We start from the raw sequence: 17,658 nt of genomic DNA, 5'->3' as shown, positions 1-17,658 counted from the left end.
AAACATTAATCACCTACCTTTCTTCTTCCTTTGTTGCGGTTCGTCTCATCATCATCGTCCACCGACTCTTCTCTCTCTCTTCGCACAAAAAAGATTATTGAATTAAATTAAACTAAGCTAAAAGTTGCAAATTATAAATTCATGGCAATCATAGCGCCGCTTAGATGAGATTCTATAATTCCGAGGAATCACTGGTTAGGGTCTACAATCCCTGAATTCCGCCATTAACGGCACCCCAGCACGTCATGCATTCATTGAAAGGAAAAGTTGCAGACAAGCTCTCTTTTCTTTTCGCCAAATCTCCGTCTTCATCGTCTCATTCCACTAGTGATTCTCCTGTTGTTCAAGCCGGACCTCAGGTAACGAAACAAGATTTGTTTGACTTGCAAATCCCAGATGATTTTGATCTGTTTTATTAAAGTTCTCTATTTATCTGGTTGAGCATGTTGTTGATAATCAAACTAAATTGGAAAACTTGTGTTGTGTTTTCTGATCTGTTCTTCGTTTCCGGATATCTGTTTGTTCTTCGCTGCGGTGCTTTTTTTAGTTGATGGAGCTTTTGCATTTGTGGTATTCTATTTAAATGATTTGCCAGTTATTTGGAAGTTCTTTGTTGGCTTCTATAATCTTCTATGACTGCCCAAGTAAACGATTATGGCTTGGTTGTAGGTATTGAATTTTAATTTTATTGTTTCCTTCTACCTGCTGTTTGTACATTTTTGGGCATCTTGAGATCTTAATTTGTCTACTTCGCTGTTGTTAATATAGAAGTGTTTTTTAGAAGTTTTTGTTCAGAGGTAGATTCTCACACTGTAATTTGATATTCCTATGGTTCCATTTGTCTTCATGGTCTTCTCACTTCTGGTTTCTTTTCTGCCTACTTGCCTGAAATTAAACTCCTAATGATCGTTTGGATAGCTTCTAGGCTTTCATGGTTTATGTTGTGCTTCTTATTATTTGTTGCTTGTGAATTTTAGATTTTGGAAGTTGGTTGTAACGTGAAGTTTCTGAATGTGTAGGCCAGGCCAGGCCACAAATCTAGCAAGCGTTGGTATGATGCCAAACCACTAAGATCACTTGCGGCAAAATGGAGAAGCAAGAGTTTTTCCCGGAAAGATAAGCCTCTGGATTGCAATGGTGAATACGGACCTGTATCCGAGAGTAAAGAAATGCCAAAAGCTTGTGAAGAAGACAAAGGCCATGCCTCAGAAAGAGACATCAATGGCTCTCATAATTATGAAGAAACTACTATCTCACATGCTTCTGTAGACCCTGTTCCCAATCTAATGGATAGTTCTTCATTCATAACTGCTGACCTTTACGAATTTCTTGAGGCATGTCTTCCTAATATAGTGAAAGGATGCCAATGGGCCCTCTTGTATAGGTAAGCATTGCTAACGAAATTATTGCGTGCAATTACGCTGGCCATGTTTCGTTATTTTCAGTTCGTAATTGTGCATTTCATTCAACTGAAGGGCAGTACGTCAAAACATGGAATATCACTTCGTACTCTTCTTCGTAAGAGTGCTGATCTTTCTGGTCCTTGTCTTCTGGTAAGTTCATGTTCATATTCTACTGAAAGCTCTTATGTAATGGCAAAATAGAAATGAGTCTTCCTACTGTCAAATGCCTTTACTCTTTAGAGGTTAATGATGGTATGTTGAAGTATTAGGTTGCTTGCTCTGTTGGGTGGGGATTAATGTGAACAATGTTATACTATCTAGATTGTTGGAGATATGCAAGGTGCTGTATTTGGTGGGCTTCTACAATGCCCTTTAACACCAACTGCTAAAAGAAAATATCAAGTGAGTCATCTCAATTCTCTCTTTGTGAAGTTGACATTTTGATTGCATACATGTATGGAATTCCTGTTCTATATGTAATTCCTTGGCATGCTGACCTTGAATTCTTTCATAACATTTTTCCCAGGGGACAAACCAAACATTTGTATTCACTACTATATATGGGCAGCCAAGGCTTTTTAGGGCAACTGGTAATCATTTCATCTACAACTTTGTTTTTATTCACAATATTTCTTGCGGAAAATGGCAAACAGTATTGATATTTACTTGGTTTAGAGGAAGAATGTTTCTTTTCTATATATCTATTTACTTTTGGTTACATTGTGGAACCAATAGATTGAATTTAATAAACATGCTTTTTGTTGAAAAGCCACTGTGATCAACTGTGCAACATTGTTGGTGTAGGAACATGGAATTCGAAGGTGTCCATTGTCCACTACATGATAGGGTGATTAAATCTTAGAACCAAGTGGGACCCACTCCAAACCATAATTAAGAGAAGCACTGACCTGCACTGGATCAAACAGCCATTGTAGCGCAACACATCGCAGGATGCTATGGCACGTAAACACTAAACATGAACATAAGGAAGGGCACTGTAGCTAGCGTGCTCAAGGACATATGGTGGGAAAAAGGAGAACCTGGGTACTGCAGTCTTAAAAAGCCACATGATGAATCCTTGACTAGCCTAAAAGGGGCAACCGATCAACATGATCCCAAACTTCTAGGGATGAATGTTAGTCATGTCACATAAGAGGGAACTTCTCAATGATGGAAGATCTGATAATATCCACAGAACAAGAGCCTATATATAGAGAGCCCCATATGAAGAGGGGACACCTGGTTGTTCGAGGAGAAACCCTAGTAACCCCTTGAGAGCCTTGCTCCATACCAAAAAGTCTTCCCTGACGCCACAGGCCAACTATCTGTCCTCTAGACAGACCTTCCTGGCACTAAGCCTCACCCTCCCACAATTGGTAGTAGGAATATCCTTTACATAGCACTTTTTATGTATACACATGGTGAAGTATGTATGAATGTTCACAAAATTCAGTCCATATTAACTTGCAGAAACTGTTAGCCCATAACATTTTTCATGAGAGGTTCGTGCAGTGTAGTTTAGCTTAGACTGTAGAATTGGGATTGATGTTTTGGGCTTTCACGGAAAAATATGTTAGACAGGAAATCTTTGTTGGATGAGGAGCATGAAGTCTCTGTGACTGGGAGGTTCTTTAATGTACAAAGAAGGTTAAGCTTATTGCTGAAAAAGCTGATCCTTTGAGTTGATGGGTTAAGTGCAACCAATCAGGGAAGAAAACTGGAAGTAGAATTGTAGGAGGGTCTATGTTGGTGATGGTCATGCTTGACCATGAAGCAGTTGATTGAGAATGTTTGGCATGGAAAAAAGGTTATTAGTATAACTGAATCTGTGGAGAGCCACAAGCTTTTTTAGGCATTTTTGTCCATTTGTGTGCTTTATTTGGACCTAGTTTTCTTCTACCTTTGATTGCAGGTGGATACCTCCCCTGGACAATGGTAAGCCTTTTTGACCCAAGCTTTTTCAGGCAACCGAAGAGACGTGGAAGATTAATGTGGAGAGCCACTAGAGCAGCTATCCTATGGTTAGTCTGGGAAGAAAGAAACAATAGGATTTTTAAAGCAGTGGTGAAATCCAAGGAGGAAATTGTAGAAAGAATAACCATTATGACTATCCAATGCTTGAAAACTTTGGATTTGTTTAAAGACTTCTCAGCCGAGGACATTTATGGATGGCCTTGCTTCAAGGTGTAAGATGTGCCAAACAATTGGGTTTACACCAAATTGAGATAGAGGGAGACTCTAAATTGTTAATTGATTGAGTTCAATAAAGTAAGTTGGGAGCCTAGATTTATTGACAGCCCATAAGGGAAATTCTCAATATAACAAGGGAGATTGGTGCTTGCTTCAAATGAACAAGGAGATCAGCTAATGGTTAAGATGATATGTTGGCTAAATAAGGGACTGTAAGGGAAAGTATGTTCTTGGCTGTTTTGTAATAAAGATTATTGGGGACCCAACATCTGTTTAGGGGTTGACAGCTGTACTTAAATTTTGTATTAAAGAAGTTACCGTTTCCAATAAAAAAGTATTATCTATTGAGAAGATTGAGAAGCTCTCTAAAGATCTAATGAGCCACTCTAATAGTGATGCATTCTATTATTGTTTCTAAAGTAACAAATGGATAGGAGATTAGCAAGTAGGGGTGCAACTTGGCAGGCCTAACCTGGGCTCAGCCTACACTTTCGGGCTATGGGTTGGGCCTAGGCCAAAAAACTTGGGCCTAGCCTAGACTTGGGTTAGGCTTGGGTTGAGGCCTTGAGTAGCCTGAGCTCGGCCCAATCCAACCTAGGCCTGACCAAACCGGAGCTTGCTCGAACAAATACATCATCATCATCCATGCTTTATCCCAACTATATGGAATCGGCTACATGAATCCATGCCTCATCCATACTGGATCAACGTATGGCTTGCTTTGCTCTTGCAACCCTAGCTTATGGTGCAGGTCCTACTACTGGGTATGTGACTGGTGCGTGCTTCTGACGTATTAGCTACTTATGCTCCTATTGGTCTTTTGGCTAGGTTTGGATCTTATGTTGGGTCTTGATCCAACACTGGATTAGCTGCTAGGTCTACTGCTTGCTTTGTTCTTGCCATCCTTGCCTCTGTTGCTATTAGGGCTGGTTCTCGATCTGGAACAACTGACTCTAGTACTGGTGCTTGCTTTGCTTATTGCGTATATGGTTTTCGGTTGGCTCACTCTTTCTGTTCGCAAGGTCACGCTCACGAGTGTTAGAATCAAGCTCTCGATCACTACTCTCAGAATTTGGATCTCGACCGAAACAAGCAGTTTGATACCCAACGGATCCCGCTGAGCCAGTAGCTACACTAGAAGTTTTTCCTGTGTTTGTTGTTGTAGATTCCGTGAAAAATAAAGCAGCAGCGATATCATCATCATCCATGCCTTATCCCAACTATATGGGGTCGGCTACATGAATGATGAATCCTGCTTCTCCAATTTGTTCTATTTAAAGCCACATCCAGTATTAAATTATTAGTGTTTCAAACCTTGCTCACTTTATACTACACTTGGGTTAGGGTGTAGCGCATCGTTTCTAGAGAATGCCCTAGTATGAGCATGGAAAGACAAATTGGGATGAGAGTTTGGCAAAAGTTTTAGTGCCAATTGCCAACCTGATGCACCCTCCTCCTTTATTTGGGCTTGGGTCCGGCAGTGTAAGACAAGATCACACTAGTGGAGTTACTAATAAATACATGCATACATGAATTATATTTATATAACCCATCCTTTTTCCTATGTATATATGTCTAAAACATATATATGTACATTTGTAAATGAAATCTGTACATATTTTCAATCAATTATGCTCTTAAATTTGGCTATAAATCCCAATGAAAGATGATCATATAAAAATGTATCATAATTTCTTTCAAACCCAACCAACCTTCCCTACCCAACTAAGCTTGGGTCAACCCAACTTGAGCCTAGGATTAACCCGGATTGTGTTGGGTTAAGCTTGGGTTGGGCCATGCCCAAGCCCAAGCCCAAGGTTTGCACCTTTAGGGTTGGGCCTAGGTTGACATTCAACCCGAACCAACCTGTCTGAGTTACACCCCTATTAGCAAGTGATAGCATGTCGTACCATTTGCTTTGCAAAGTATACACCAAGATGAAGATAGGCACACTTAGGTTTCCTTTTTCTGCAATACGTCTCAAGTGTTAATTCTCTCATGGAAGACCTCTTGATAGAAAGCACCAACTCTAGGTGGAACTGGTTTACACCATACCTCTTTCAAAGGGAAAAGCTACACAAACATAAAAAGTTGGGACAGGACCTTAAAAAATGAGGCACAAGAGAAATAACCCAAAGAGGAAGGAGTTCAAGTCCTAGAATCAGATTTAAGGGGATTTAGAAACACACCATCGAGGATTTGAAGGAGTCTTAGCACATTTAGAATTTTAGAGTCCCTAATACCCCTTTGAAAACCTAAGTCTTAGTCAAAGCCATTATGTGAAGCTGAGGGTACAATAAATTTTGAGACAAATTCCCCTTTAAAAGAAGACACTGTATACAATGAAGGAAATTGGTCTTTGAAAGGTCATTGCCCTAACGGCCTAACCAAACATATTTCCAAAATTTTACCTTATTGCCAGAAGAAACAACATACATGATAGAAGGGAGGAAACATGGAAGAATGGAATGAATAGCCTTCCAAGGAGAGGCTCAATTAGCCCTAACAGACAATCTAACATCCCATATTCCCATCCATTGTCCATTTGTGTGTGAATGCTTAAAATTACCTTGTGACATAGTTTATTCCTGTCCATTGGTAGTCTCCATAACCACTTCCTAAGTAATGCCAAAGTCATTAGCTCTATGCTATCTATCCCCAAAGTCATTAGCATCCCATATTCCCATCCATTGTCCATTTGTGTGAAATATCTCTCATTTTCTCCTCAAGATTTCCATTAGGAAAGATCAGTCCACCAAATAATAGACCTTCTGTAGACCTAGCTTACAAATCACTCCTTTTCTCCCTGTTCTCTTTTTCTCTTCTATGTATTCATTTGCTATAAGAGTTTGATCCATAATCTGTGTACCTTGCACAAAGGCACCCTGATCTGATGTGTTAATAGAGGGAAGGACATTTTTAAACCTAAAAGACAAAACCATGGCAATGATTTCATGGATTCTAGTCCCCATTCTAATGTGTCTAAAATCTTTTAGAGTGATCAGCTTCTAGTGTTTTTGGGATCAATGCTAAAAATTAGCATTAAGCCCTAGAATGACAATTTTCCTGTCAAAAATACGCTAAAAAGTTCCATTAATTCCCATTTCAACAAATCCCAGCAATCCTCATAGAAAGCCATTATGAAACCATTTGCCCCTAGAACCTTGACCTATCCATAAAAACACAGCTTCCTTGATCTTCTCCAGCTCAAATTTCCTTTCTAACATTTCCTTACACTCCCTACTCAGGTTAGGCCAATCCAATCCTTCCACTATAGGCTTTTCATCCAAGGGCCTCCCATAAATAGATTTAAAATGATCCATGAAGGCCTTAACCATATCCTCCTCCTTATTAATCACAACTCCTATCTTTCAGGTTTGAGACAAAATTCTTCTTACATCTATTAGTCATGGCATCTCTTTCTTTTCTTCTTTGAATCATGATTGGATCTAAGAAGCTGTAGATTAAAGGTTATAAGTTGAATACTCTGAGCTTCATGACCTACTAATTAGTAATTCCCACATTAGAGGGATTACACCAAAAATCCACTTGATCAAATGGCCTCCGACCATATAATTCTCAAGTGTTTTAGAACTTTGTAAGATTACAATTTTCTCCACCATCCCGCATTCATGTAAAATGGTGGGTTTTTGCTGAGTTTTTCCAGTTAATCTATTGTAGATTGCATTGAATGGTGGGTTGTGATCTTTTGATTGTTTGACACTAGGCCTATCCATCACACAGGCATCCTGCTAATTGATAGTTAAGACAAAAGGTGAGACTACCATTGGCTGTTGGAATTTAAGAAAGACAATGCAGATGTTGTTGCCCAAAACTATGAGGTGCAAACACATTTCTATATTTGGTTATAGGAATAGCTCTAGCCCTCCCTAAATGAGTCATTTCAGTCTTTTGTATTTTATGATGATTCTGTTGCTTATCAATAGATATGCTATTTTTTTTTTAAGGTTTACATTTGTAAGGATACCACTGACATAAATAAAGAACTTTCAAATAGGTGAAAATTGTGAATCTTTGTGTCATCAAGGATAAGCAAGAACATATTTGTTTATTTTGTACTAATGTGACGTCATGATTCTTGAAGGTGCAAATCGGTATTTCTACCTGTGTTTGAATGACCTATTGGCCCTTGGTGGGGGTGGAAACTTTGCTTTATGTCTGGATGAAGATCTGTAAGTCAAATTTTAAAAGTTGCACCAACTTTCCAATTAAGGAAAATTAAAGTGAAACCTGTGATTTTTTTACTGTTATATCTAGCAAATTATTTTCAACTAATCTTGGATTTTTCTTTGAAAAGGTTACATGGAACAAGTGGACCTTGTGAAACCTTTGGGAACTTGTGCTTAGCACATAGCCCAGAATTTGAATTGAAGAACGTTGAGGTGTGCCTTGTTTATCTTTGTTCTCAGTACCTTTCAATTCTTTTAGCCTTTTACATATGAGAGTCTCCAGGCATTTTTATCAATCTTCATGCTTGCATGGTTTTTAACATTTTCTTTTGTAGTTCTTAATTGATTTTCTTTATTTTGATTCATTGTTCCCTGCATGTAATGTTCATGGACATGAAATTGGATCATCATATCCCAACTATATGGGTTGGCTACATCAATCCTGTTACACCATTCCATTCTGTTTAATGCTATATCCATTGTTAAATTATGAATGCTCAAAACATTTCTTATTACTTCAATCCATGTCCTTTTTGGTCTGCCGCTAGCCCTTCTAGCACTTTCAACTTGTAATTGATTATTTTTTTCCTTACAGGTGCTGTAGATGGTCATCTAAGTCTACTTTCTCTCGTTATACCACTTATTGGGGCCTATTTTTGGATATGTTGTTTCTTCACTGTCCAACACTTTGCTTCATATAGTATTGCTGACCTTACAACTGTTTTAAAGGACTTTCCTTTTAATCCAAGTTATATTTTCCTATCACATAGGACTTTGGATGTACCCACCAGTTTTCCCATCCTGCTCTAGTTCTATGGGTAACCTATCTCTTGGTTTGTTATCATGAATCATCAAACCAAGGTACTGGAAAAGGTCATATTGACCCATCTCTTGGTTTGTTATCATGAATTATCAAACCAAGGTACTGGAAAAGGTCATATTGACCTATCTCTTGGTCTTCAATCCTAATTGTACCTTGATTTTCATTCCTATTGTTATTAAGCTTTTACATTGCATATATTTTGTTTTACTCCTACCCTCATCAGCAAATAAGCACCATGGGACCTCCTAGAGGTGTAAAACGGGCTGTGCCACCCTCCCCAAGGATAATTAGGGGATCGGCCCGGCATGACCCATGACCCAAGCCCGTGGGTCGAGGGTCGTGGCCCAAGCCCGTATAGGCCCGTGCCGTGCCACAGGCCTAGGCTGGGCCACAGGCCAGACCTTAGGTGTGGGCCAAATTGGGCTAGATTTTTTTTTTTTTGACATTTTTTATGTTTTTATTTCTTTGCTAAGTAAAACTAAAATATTTAACTTTCCTTTGGGAACTATTTGAAAAAATAAGAAATCTAACAAAGAAATGAAAAAAAATACATAACCAAATAAAAGTCAGAGAAAGACTCAAAGTGAACAACAAATTGAAAGAAAAATAGGAATTTTATTTCATTTAAATTTGAATGATACAAAGCATGCACTGGTTGGATGAATGAAATATGAAAATTGGAAAATGGAATAAATTAATAAAATATAAAAAATACAATATAGTTACAAATTGAAAATAAAAAATTACGTTATTAAAAAATATCAAATAAATTAAATAAAATTAAAACAAAATTTACAATAATTTGAAAAAATGTTATACAACTATTGAGTATACAAAAAATATTAACTTCATCATTTTCTCCTATTGAATTTGACTTTGGTCATGTGCTTCAAGTGAAACATCAGGTGTAGTGTCATGCCCTCCTTTGTCTTGTAATCTATCTTTAGCATCTAACTAATCTTTAAAGAAAATGCACATCTCTAGACTTTCATCATTCATACAATTTCTCGTCGTCCAACACCTTAATACTTGCACTAAAACAAGACTCCGATGGAACTGTAAACACCAGAGGGATTAGTAGATCACGTGCCATGGCAACGAGAACTGGATAATTTTTTGCATGTTTACTCCACCAGGTGAAAATATCAAAATTATTTGTTCCCTCCGAGGTAAAGGAAGAATCACTTAAAGTAGAAAAATTTGCTTGTAAAAAAATTAAGTTCAGTAAATGAACTTGTTGTCAAGGCAATGGATTTCTACCTCTTATTAGATAAAAAAGTTTTTTTTTTTTTTCCACTACTGGATTCAAGTTCAGAAGTGGAAGATGTGGCTGTACAAGTTGTTGAATTTTTATTACTCCCTATTACTTCAGATTCATATAAGTTATACATTTCAAATAATAAACTATTAATTTCTTCTTTTTTATTTCCAATTTCAATATTCATATTTTCACAATATGTTCCAAGTAAAATAGCTACACCATCTTTCCTAATCCTAGGATCTAATGTTGTAGCTAAGCAATAAAGAGGAGAAACGTTCTCCCGATATTTTTTAAATTTATTTTCCATTATTTCAACAATACTTTTAAATTATGGATTCTTTCTATATTTTGTAAAACAATCACTAATCATCATTAATTAGTAAGCTAAATTACAACTAGTTGGATAATAAATACCCAATAATTCATTAGTTGCATCATAAAAATGTTTTAAAAAATCCCTTATACAAATTGCCATTTCCCAGTCTTCCTCAAATATAATATCAGTAGGCATTTTTGCATTATAAAAATCACTAAGAATTTGTTTGTGAGAAATATAACTTTCTAACATAGCATAGGTAGAAGTCCATCTATTTTTAACATCTAATATAAAATGTTTTTATTTTAAACCATAATTTGGACATAAATATTTAAATTCTTGTTTTCTTGCTCCAGAACTTTTAACATATATAAACGTGGTTTTAATTGAGATTTTAAAATATTTATTGCTGAATAATTATTACTAGCATTATCAAAGCTAATAGAAAATAATTTATTGTCAATTCCATAAGCATGTAAAGTATTTAAAATACTTGCATCAATAGTTGGGCCAGTATGTGGCCATTCAAGCTTAGTAAAACTTAAATTTATTTTATTTAAAAGCCAATTTTCATCAATAAAATGACCGGTAACACAAATATAACTTATGTTAAATTTAGAAGTCCAAATATCAGAAGTAATTGTAACTTTAGAATTAAGATTTGATAACATATAAATTAAATTTTGTTTATATGAATAAAAAAAATTTAAAGCATCCGATCTAATAGTATTCCTACAATTTTTTTTTTTAAATTGTGGGTTTAGAGAATTACGTAACTATTTTTCAAGTTTAACATCTTCAGCTAACAAAAATGGTTGTTTAGCATGTATAATGTATTTTGCTAATTCTTGTGTTGGATTGGGTTTTGGTGCTCCCTGAATTTGATCAAATCAGTATATCAGATTTGGGGGAGAATTTTTTGAAAGTTCTTGAAATCTAGACTTGAATATTGATCATTTTTGTGATCTATTTCTTAGTCATTTTGTAATGGTGGGGTGTCATCTTGTCACCTCTTAGTTTGTACTTCCTTTTCTTATTAATAAAATTTTTCCTTTTAACTCTTCAAAAAAAAAAAAAACATTCCTCTTTCACCAAGCATCACAAACGATTGCTTGTATTGTACAATACGGCAGTTTATCCTATTTGTGTAAAGAGAAACCAGTTTAGAAGATAACAGATACATCCATATTTAAATAACTCCAAAAAGAGGGAAAAGGTTGTTTCATACCATGTTGTTAAAGAAAAAGAGAGGAATATGTGGATGGCATTCTTGAAATTTTTGAGGGAAGCATGCATGTGGATTCAGGGGCACAATATTCTATCTTTGTTGGATCATATCACAGGTATTGATTATCTTTAATGTGGCTTTTAGCAAAATCTTTGATCTTTTAGTAGGGCCATCCAAAGGTTTTTGATTGGAAAAAGGATTGGGGAGATGGGAGAGGATCATCTAGGGTTTCAAAGAAAGAAGCACAAGTAAGAGAACAGAATGGATCAATAGATCAAATCCTTTGATCAAGGTCTTCTTGGAATAAGAATGCATCCCTGAGAAACTTGGGAAGCCTATCTTGCAGTCTCATGGTCTCTAAAACCTCTTCTAAACCTAAAGTCTCAAGTGGTAGCTGTTGGAGAAAAGGAAACCAGGTGTAAATGGGTTTGTTCTTATACTTGATATGGAGTAGACTCTAGGGAAACCTAGGTCCTCCCCAAATCACCTCTAATTTGAACCAATGGTTGGTCCTGTAGCTAGACAAAAGGGAAATGTTATGTTTAGTGGTGAAGGGAATCGAAGTAAACAAATTAGTGTTTGTTCCAATCAGCTAATAATGTAGGTATCCATATATTGTGACTAGTTGTCAACCTTGCCAACATTGGAGTAAGGGCCTGGAGCTTGTATGTACGAGGCACCCACAGCTATACCTGTAGGTGCATTCTGTATGAAGGTGATTTCTTGTTGTTTTTTTTTTTATTTTTTTTTATGGGTTTAGAGGTTGTCTACCATGTAAATGATCAGAAGACATGCTAACTTCTAATGGTCCTTTATTTGTACGGCTGTCTCCTGTCATGCTGTCTGGTTCATCAAACTCATGTTGGCATGTCAACATTCTGTTATGGTCAGTCTAGTTTTGTGGTCTGTGACTACATGGAGTTCTGCAAAGTGATGAAATGCTTGTTATTTGACCATACCAAGCCATTCAAAGAATTGTCCAGCAGCAGGCATCTTTATTGATAGTTGACTGTTTTGTGTATCTGATGCTTGTCACTTGTTGCTTACAGTCTGCTATTGACTATCCTAATATACCAACTTTCCTCCGTTGTCTGATGGAAAACCTCTATACAATTTGATGTAGTTTGGGATAACCAAATGACAAAATCCTTAGAACATGCCAGATGCAATTTACTGTGACATGGTAATCAATGATTTGTAGAAACCTGTTTCTGGATGTGATGAGTGGCACAATCTATCAACTGATTGTGTTATCAATCTTTTCCTACACATTACACCTTTAAATTTCACCATTTGTCATTCCTGCTTCGACTTCTTAAGCACAATAGGAGGTAATGAGAAACCATTGCATGATCAACAAGTTTAAGGAACAAGAATGAATTAATTGCTTGTGCCTCACTATTAATATGCTTTCTCCTATCCAACCAATCTTAAATTTGTCTACTGGACTTGAAGACCGAGCAAGTCACAGTTAACTATCTTTACCCCATGTTGTTGTCAGGTTGCCAACAAAACCGTTAGTTAGGCTGCAAATCTTGATGAACTGACAATTTTTTTTTTTTATGTTGACATTGATTCTAATCTTTAATAGAGTGGTGATTTGGATATTTAAACAGATCCAAATTTCAAAATGGGATGACCGTAATAGGCAGATAGGTTCATGTAAAGGCCAACATTGTACACGCCTCCTGATATTTTGCTACAAATCTTAGATATCATGTCTTTGTGGTTTAAATCTTATCTGCTTTAAATAATTTTTCTGTTTGCTCCTGACTCCGCAGTTATGGGGATTCAGACATTCATCAAAATACCTTAAACATGGGTAAAGGCTGATGAGGTGGTTCACATATTTGTCATATTACCTAAGCAGAGTATGCTCATCTGTATTCTCCTGGCATTTATTGTGCCGTATTCTTTATTCTTTCCTGTTCTTGTTTTTCCTTTCTTGGAGTATGAGGGCTTGGGTATATCTATCAGAAGATGTACAAGTAAATAAGAAAAGCATGAAATAGAATTGTAATGTTTAGCATCATTTTCTTGGCATAACAGATCTATATTTGATCAGTGTGGTAGCAAATTGAATCATTGGTAAGCAGTGAGTTGAGTATTTTGGGTCTTGTATTGACACTTCTATTGAACCAAGTGCATCTGCTACCGTAAAAGAGCAGGCTAGTGCCATTAACAATCTCTCAAAGGCATTGACAACCTTCATTACATCATTCATATCCTTCTGTTGAACAGATTGGCATTTCTAGCCGATCACCCAGTTCCTAATTGCAGCAAAATTTGAGTTCTTTTCACTTTCTGAACCAAGTGACGATCCAAACCATCAAGCTTGGGCAAATGAGGGACACATGATCGATGGACTTTTTCATTTTTCAGCAGAGTTAAATGCAGTTCAAATCAGCCATGATACACCTCTTTTGAAGCTGGTAATTAGATGAACAATTGACTTCTTGGTGGGAATTTAATATTCCAAACTGGGTTAATAAAAGACCTTGTGCTAGGTGAAGCTAAACTCGAAAGAAAATTAAAACAAATGGACATCGACTTCAAATTTTCATTTACATATCGGTTGTGTTTGGTTGCACTTAGAATGTGGGAAAAGCGAATAATTTTTCTTGGAAAATGATATTCAATAGAAAAATGAATTGTACTCCTAATTTGAACTTTAAGGCTGTGTTTGGTTGCAGTGCAAATTTATTTGTACTAGTATAAATGCATGAGTGTGCAAATGTAAAAACTGCAAATTCTTGTTTAATTTTGTTCTGGATTTTACTTTTATTCTGCTTCATGCCTTATTTTACTTCATTTACACTCAAATCATTTGCACTGCCATGGTTTTGCATCAATGCAAATTTATTTGCATTGCAACCAAACACAGCCTAAAGCTAAAGGGAAAAAATGTCTGCGCAAATGGGATAGCATTTGAAAACTTGTAATGGTTATTCTCTCTCAATCCTGGAGATGCAATCTAATATTCTAATGTCCAAATCTGACTTGACCGAGAGCCAAAACTAGGCTGTCAATTGATTGGATTTGGCCCAATCCGAATCAAATACTGATCCGACCCAGGTGTTTAAATCCAATCCAATCCAAGGTGGGCATTAATCCAAGTAGCTATAAAACCAGCACAACTGGAAGAGTAGGCTACTTTTGGACCTTGGAGACAATTAGATATTTTGCTCCGGTAATAACTTCACCTACCAAACCTAACGAGTATAATCTCCGAAAAGACACCTAAGCCTGATGGTCAAAAGCCATCAAAGTTCAATTTTTGCTCCCATCAAAGCATGAGCAATCTGCTACTCTCTATGGGAGAAGGCAGCCATCAAGAGCTAGTCTTTCAAGTTGATCTTGCTCCTTCCCACTTAAATTCCTTCTTAATCAGCACCCAATATGCTAGTATGCTACTCTCACCATGATGAGGTAAAAACTTGCTAGTATGCCTCCAGAGGGCTGCGGCAAGGGGATCTAATTTTCCCCTTTGTTATTCGTGATAGTTATGGAGGTGCTGAGTTTGCTAATGGAGAAGGGCATTCAATTGGGTTGGATTGAAGGCTTAAAGTAGGTTCTGAGGGTCCCTGTATTACTCATCTCCAATATGCTGATGACACTTATTTTCTTAGATGCCTCAGTGGACCAGGTGCTGAGCTTAAGGGCGATATTAGATAACTTTGAAATGTTGACACGGTGAGGATCTGGAGCATTTATCTGCTGTTTTTGAATGCCAGACTGGGGAATTACCTTTTCTTTATTTGGGTCTACTGGTGGGATTTAAGGCATCTGCAGTAGGGATTTGGAGGTATCATCAACAAATCTGCAACAGTGCTGAAATGTTGCTGAGATAAACCTGAATGACTCGCATCTCATAGGCACCCCTGGCCAATTCACTTTCACATTGCTACCCAATCTCGCTCGCCTTGAACTCAGCATGAATTTTCTCTCTGGATAAAGTCGAGGCTCACTCATGTCCACTTTTTCACTGGTTCCATCCCTCTCGAAATCGGTCACTTATCAGAGCTCCGCTTTCTTAGCCTTGCTGGTTGCTGCCAGTTACCTCGAACTCGAAGTTTCAATTCTGAATCACATCAACAATCTCCGAAAGGCATGTTTCCTAAAACCTTTTAGAAATCACCTCAAAGTTCCCGGCCTTCGTACTCAATGGCCGGAATCTGATACACTTCATGCAATCACCTTATTGGTCCCACACACCGGATTCACTTGCAACCAACCCTCACAAATGCCATTGCCCATGAATCTGTCAAAACTTGTTCAACTGAAACATTTGGACGTGGCGCATCCAACTGGTTGGCCGCACCATATATACTCACTGATATCTGTGGGCAGATCCCTCTTGAGCTTGACCTTTTTTCAATCTCGTATAGACAATACCTGTTTTTAATAATTCCCTCACTGTTAACCTGCCTCCGTCTCTGGCCAAACTGACCATGATATCCGACCTGGATCTCTTTAAAACACGGGAACAATTCCTTTATGAGAAAGATTTCACCGGAGATTGGCAAAGCTGCAATACATCGGCCTTGGTCAGAAAGAATTCATTGGTCCTATACCTTCACATTGGAAACCTAACTGCTTGAGGATTTGTACTTTTTCTGCAACACCATCTTTGACCTTGAGAAACTCAAGCTTAAGAGGCTGGTGTTATCTTCCAACAGTCTATCCGGGAGAATACCTCCGGAGATTGGAAATCTCACGCCATCTTTGGCCTTCTGCAACTTCAGCTTCAATACCTAATACCTGTACTTGGGTTCCAAAAGTTCATCGGGTACAGTTACCTTACATCCCTAATAAAGTCTTGATCTCAATCAGAACAAATTGCAGGGAGAGGCACCGCACACCATCTCTTCAGTTTTGAGAATCTGTTTCCCTGCATAGCAACAATTTATCTGTCACCAATGTTTTAAAAACCGACCTGGAACTGGAATCGCTTCGGCAACTGGTTTCCAGGTCAGTGGTTCAACCATTCAATTTGAACAGATGGGTCGTTCCAAATTAAAAAGTAATTAAAATAAAATAATGGCAAAAACCAGTGTCTAGGTCAAATGGGTCAACGGTTTCACTGCCTGGGTTAGCTAGTCATTGACTAAGTCAACAAATTTTGGCCAAAGGACAGGTTAGGGGTGAAATGGAACCGATTGCTTGGATAGTTTCTGAGCCAAGCGGTCTGACCATCTAAGTGAATGACAGTTCAAAAACACTGCCTGGTATCATCCTAAGAGGATTTAAGGGCATTAGGGCAAGTTTGCCAAAATATCCAACCACTAGGCCTGCATGGAGGCTTCTTAGGAGTGGCAATGGGGTGGGGCGAGGCCGGGTTTTGCTTGCCCCACCCTTGACCCTGAACTCAAACGTCTCACCCAGTCCCCACATCAAACCCCTACAGGGCTAGAAATCCTAACCCCACCTCATCCCTATGGGAACGGGGATCCCCGAATTTGCCCTACTGGTAATTCCTATTTGTATACTTACAAATTTATTTAGTTTTTATTTTTTTTAAACCTACCTAGAACTATTTTATATTATGTAATATAATATAGTATAATATAACATATTATACTATATATATATATGTGTGTGTGTGGCCGGGGTCAGGGTGGGGTGGACAAGAGTTTTGGGTTTCCCCAAACCCCAATCAGTGGTCAAAAAGTTCACCCCGACTAGGGCAGAGCAAGGCAGGGCCCATGGGGATGGGTCAAATTGCCATCTCTAAGTATTCTTCTCCATGCACCAATCCATTTTTAACAATTAATAGTGGGGTAATTGAATTGTTGCCGCACGATGTATCTTTTTTACATTTTTCATTTTTTATTTCTTGGAGACATAGTAGTTCGTAAATTTGTATAAAGATTGCCCTATGAATCAAATGATTCTCAAGGAACTATTCAACCTAAAAACTTAAGGTGTTAGGTGAGATCCCTAAATAGGTTTTTATTTTCTTACATGCCCCCTCATGGCAAAGTCCATTCCAATAAAAACAGGCCACCAATACTTTGTGCTGAAATTTAATTAATTATAATGTGGCGACAAAGATCAAACATTAAACCAATGTTCAAAATATTGATATAGTCCGATATGCTGGTAAGGGTGTATCAGACTGTATCGGTTGTCACTCCCCTTTATTTTTTTTTTTAGTTTTTTTTTTTTCAATCTGGTTCAGAGGGGTCGATTTAAGGACCGTCTACTTCCTGAACCAGGTTTGACCCTGAAACTCCCCTTGAGAGAG

General features: G+C 37.5%; 1 protein-coding gene across 2 annotated transcripts; it reads left to right on the top strand.

The window, feature by feature from the left end:
* On the top strand, window positions 1–13,596 carry LOC104600967 (uncharacterized). 2 transcript variants are annotated; one of them, XM_010264142.3, is made up of 8 exons: window positions 1–359; window positions 1,020–1,384; window positions 1,481–1,553; window positions 1,725–1,805; window positions 1,930–1,993; window positions 7,699–7,786; window positions 7,912–7,996; window positions 13,193–13,596. In XM_010264142.3, the coding sequence occupies exons 1-8, from the start codon at window positions 246–248 to the stop codon at window positions 13,235–13,237; spliced, it is 915 nt and encodes a 304-aa protein (XP_010262444.1). In that variant the 5' UTR covers window positions 1–245; the 3' UTR covers window positions 13,238–13,596. The 2 variants fall into 2 exon arrangements, with proteins under 2 accessions (XP_010262444.1, XP_088757532.1); XM_088901406.1 differs by lacking the exon at window positions 13,193–13,596 and adding an exon at window positions 8,379–8,548.
* Window positions 13,597–17,658: the final 4,062 nt, after the last annotated feature.

Source organism: Nelumbo nucifera, chromosome 3 (assembly GCF_055504915.1).
Source record: "Nelumbo nucifera cultivar China Antique chromosome 3, China Antique-T2T, whole genome shotgun sequence".
NCBI classification, from domain to species: domain Eukaryota; kingdom Viridiplantae; phylum Streptophyta; class Magnoliopsida; order Proteales; family Nelumbonaceae; genus Nelumbo; species Nelumbo nucifera.
Note: the sequence above shows the minus strand (reverse complement) of the source record. Positions and strands in the feature narration are given on the sequence as shown.

Bases quoted from the DNA above. Each gene is read 5' to 3' on its own strand.
- LOC104600967 (XM_010264142.3), top strand. From the start codon at position 246: ATGCATTCATTGAAAGGAAAAGTTGCAGACAAGCTCTCTTTTCTTTTC. The intron at 360-1,019 runs GTAACGAAACAA...CTGAATGTGTAG, and splicing joins TTGTTCAAGCCGGACCTCAG to GCCAGGCCAGGCCACAAATC. The intron at 1,385-1,480 runs GTAAGCATTGCT...ACTGAAGGGCAG, and splicing joins CAATGGGCCCTCTTGTATAG to TACGTCAAAACATGGAATAT.